Here is a 2620-nt window from a genome sequence, read left to right on the forward strand (position 1 = left end):
AAGTCGTGGTAACTGCTAGAACAACGTGCCCAGCACATTTAAACCGCCTGTTTCAGATGGCATAAGCTTGTGTGCGCTGCTACTTCGTTTTTGTTTCTCAAACTTGTGTACCCTTGGCAACCTAAAGGGTTTCGGCAACCATAACTTCACCTGGCTTCTAAGCGCATAACAGCGTAATTTATTACGCGCGCTTCTAAAATATTTGCTCTTATAGCTGAGTAAGAAGAGTGCAAGCCTTTTTTTCTGTATGGAAAGTTCTTTATGCACATTGCGCAATCTCCACGTAATACTACAAACAGTTAAAAATAACGCGAGAAGTACCGACAAAATAGTCTCCCGACACCTCAGCTGCCCTCTACAGCACCCGTCTCCTGCTGTCCTGGCATGTGTGTTCTACCAAATCAACTCGACGACCCTGCCGACGAACATGGTCGTATTGCTGACCGGTTCGTAGATCACGAACACGAACGGGTGATTGACGTGGAACTCGACTGGCGAGACGGGGTGCTCGCCGCTCTCGTTGATCACCGTGACGCCGTGGTGTTCTCCTTCGTGGCCCACCTTATTCACCCTCAGCTTGACCTTGTGCACAAACTCGGTGAGAGGCTCGCCAGACTCCTTGAGGAGGCCACTGAGGTCGGCCTTCTCCGGGTCGAAGAGAGCAGCCAGGCCGGCCCGCCGGAGCACTTGCCGCAGCGACACGGAGCTCTCGAGCTCGATGTTGGGCATGCTCAGTTCGACGAGCGTCTCGGCGCAGCTCTTCAGCGCCTGCTGCAGCGCCTCGGCGTCCAGCCGGTACTCGACGGCGTGCACCCCGCGGCGGTCGGTGGGCAACAGGAGCAGCATGTGCCACTTGCTGCCCACGCTGGGCACGACCAGGCAGCGGGCCGAGAGCGCCTTGGACGCGCAGTAGCGGTAGTACGAGACGGTTCGCACCATGCGCGCCTTGCACGGTTCGGTGCCGTTGTTGTAGAAGTTGGCCAGGACCGTCTTGTGGTGGTCGAACCGAGATCCCCAGGCGTGCTCGGCGTACGCCGCGCTCGCGATCACGTGGCACGCCGACGAAGACCCGTCCCTGCCGGTGGTCGGCAGGTTCTCGCTGATGACGCTAGGCACGTGTCCGCGGGACATCGTCTCGAACCAGAGGTTGATCTCGTTCCTCGTGCGTTCGGGCCTGGCGTCGGCCAGCAGTGCGCGAATGGACACGTAGAAGTTCTCGCGCAGCGCCTTGCTCGAGGCGTTCTGGAGCCGGTCCACGGAGGTCACGTACAGGGCGCTGATGAACTGCACGCGCTGCTGTTTTCCGCGGGCCCTCAGCGTGCGTATTAGGTTCTTGAAGAAGCCCTGGACTCGGTCGCCGGGTACGGGTAGTTCTGCGCAGCGCAGCACGCCTTCCAGCTGCTCCCTAGTGGTGCCCTTGCTGCCGAACCACAGGCTGACCAGCAGCCAGTAGAGGTGACTGGGCGAGAAGGAAAGGTTCTGCTGGCGCGGGAGATAGCGCAGCAGCCGATGGGCGAAGCTGTTGATGGCAAAGACTACGTGCTCCAGCGCTTGCGGTTCGAGCAGCGGACCGGTCGCGCCCAGATCCAGCTCCTGGCTGCCGATGGACGGTGACCGGCGTTCGTCCTCGTCACCTTCCTCGAGAGAACCGGACATGCTGGCTGCTGATGTACGTTCCGGGGGGTAAATCTCGTGGGTCCCGTCAGTCGCCGGAGTTTGAGCCATCTTCCTTAAGGGGCCAAGTCAGAAAAAGCGAAGACCAGAAGCTGCAATGCTTGCTTGCTTTGCTTGCTACGTAGCTTCTTCTGCTCGTGCCAGCGCACGAGTCACGTTTAAGGCTCGCGCACTGTCTTCTTTCTCTTTACCAAACACGCTGCATTGTCATACCGGGAAAGTAGCGACGGAAATATATTTCCTGATCACATGAAAAAATACTGAAAATTGTGTTTGGTGGCTTACGAAATCTTGTGTTCACTTCTGTAGCCAACTAAGAAAACTATCCTTATCCGCAAGTAGCTGTGTACGTCCAGTGCTGGTAATGAATCACCAACACATATGCACATAATGTGGGCTGTCTTCTACTGAATCCTGTCCGTTGGTACGTGGTTGTTGTTATTTTTGCGATTCTTATCTCATAATAGCAATGACAGTGGCATAAATTTAATTTGAGATGGTGGCAACTATGAAACCGATGATAGTGGGCCAGTGGAAGAAAACTGTGGAATTTTTATAATTGATTTCAGAAGAAGAGATGGAAAGAAAGCTGGTTAATTGAAGGCAGAGACAGGTTTTTGCCATACACGAAGAATTAAGATGCCCAACAAGTGGTTTTGCTGTCGTAAACGTATGCAAAGCTTCTCTCTACACATGTCTACACTGGTTCCCTCGCAATTATGTTCATTCTTTGGCGAATCGGATGCAATCTGCAACTTCTTGTCTCGTAGGCGTTCTTCTGCGATAAGAAAGATTACTAGAAATCCCGCTTCGTAATATTGGCCTAGATGTATCAGTGCCTGTGATCTTATCTTTCGGCGCCTCTATTTTTGCGTTCAGAAACAAATGTTTGCTTGACAATCCAAAATTAGCTTACTGAATATAATCGATTATACCATGCTAGACT

The 2620-nt window shown here is 53.5% G+C and overlaps 1 protein-coding gene across 1 annotated transcript; it reads right to left on the reverse strand.

Moving 5' to 3' along the window:
• Positions 1 to 267: 267 nt before the first annotated feature.
• LOC142570896 (serpin B3-like) lies at positions 268 to 1784 on the reverse strand. The gene has a single exon (XM_075679200.1). It carries the CDS (start codon positions 1723 to 1725, stop codon positions 394 to 396), a length of 1332 nt encoding a protein of 443 aa, XP_075535315.1. The 5' UTR covers positions 1726 to 1784; the 3' UTR covers positions 268 to 393.
• Positions 1785 to 2620: the final 836 nt, after the last annotated feature.

The sequence above is a fragment of the Dermacentor variabilis genome, chromosome 2 (genome assembly GCF_050947875.1).
Source record: "Dermacentor variabilis isolate Ectoservices chromosome 2, ASM5094787v1, whole genome shotgun sequence".
Taxonomy (NCBI): domain Eukaryota; kingdom Metazoa; phylum Arthropoda; class Arachnida; order Ixodida; family Ixodidae; genus Dermacentor; species Dermacentor variabilis.

Excerpts from the sequence above, each read along its gene's own strand:
- LOC142570896 (XM_075679200.1), bottom strand. The coding sequence starts at position 1,725 with ATGGCTCAAACTCCGGCGACTGACGGGACCCACGAGATTTACCCCCCG.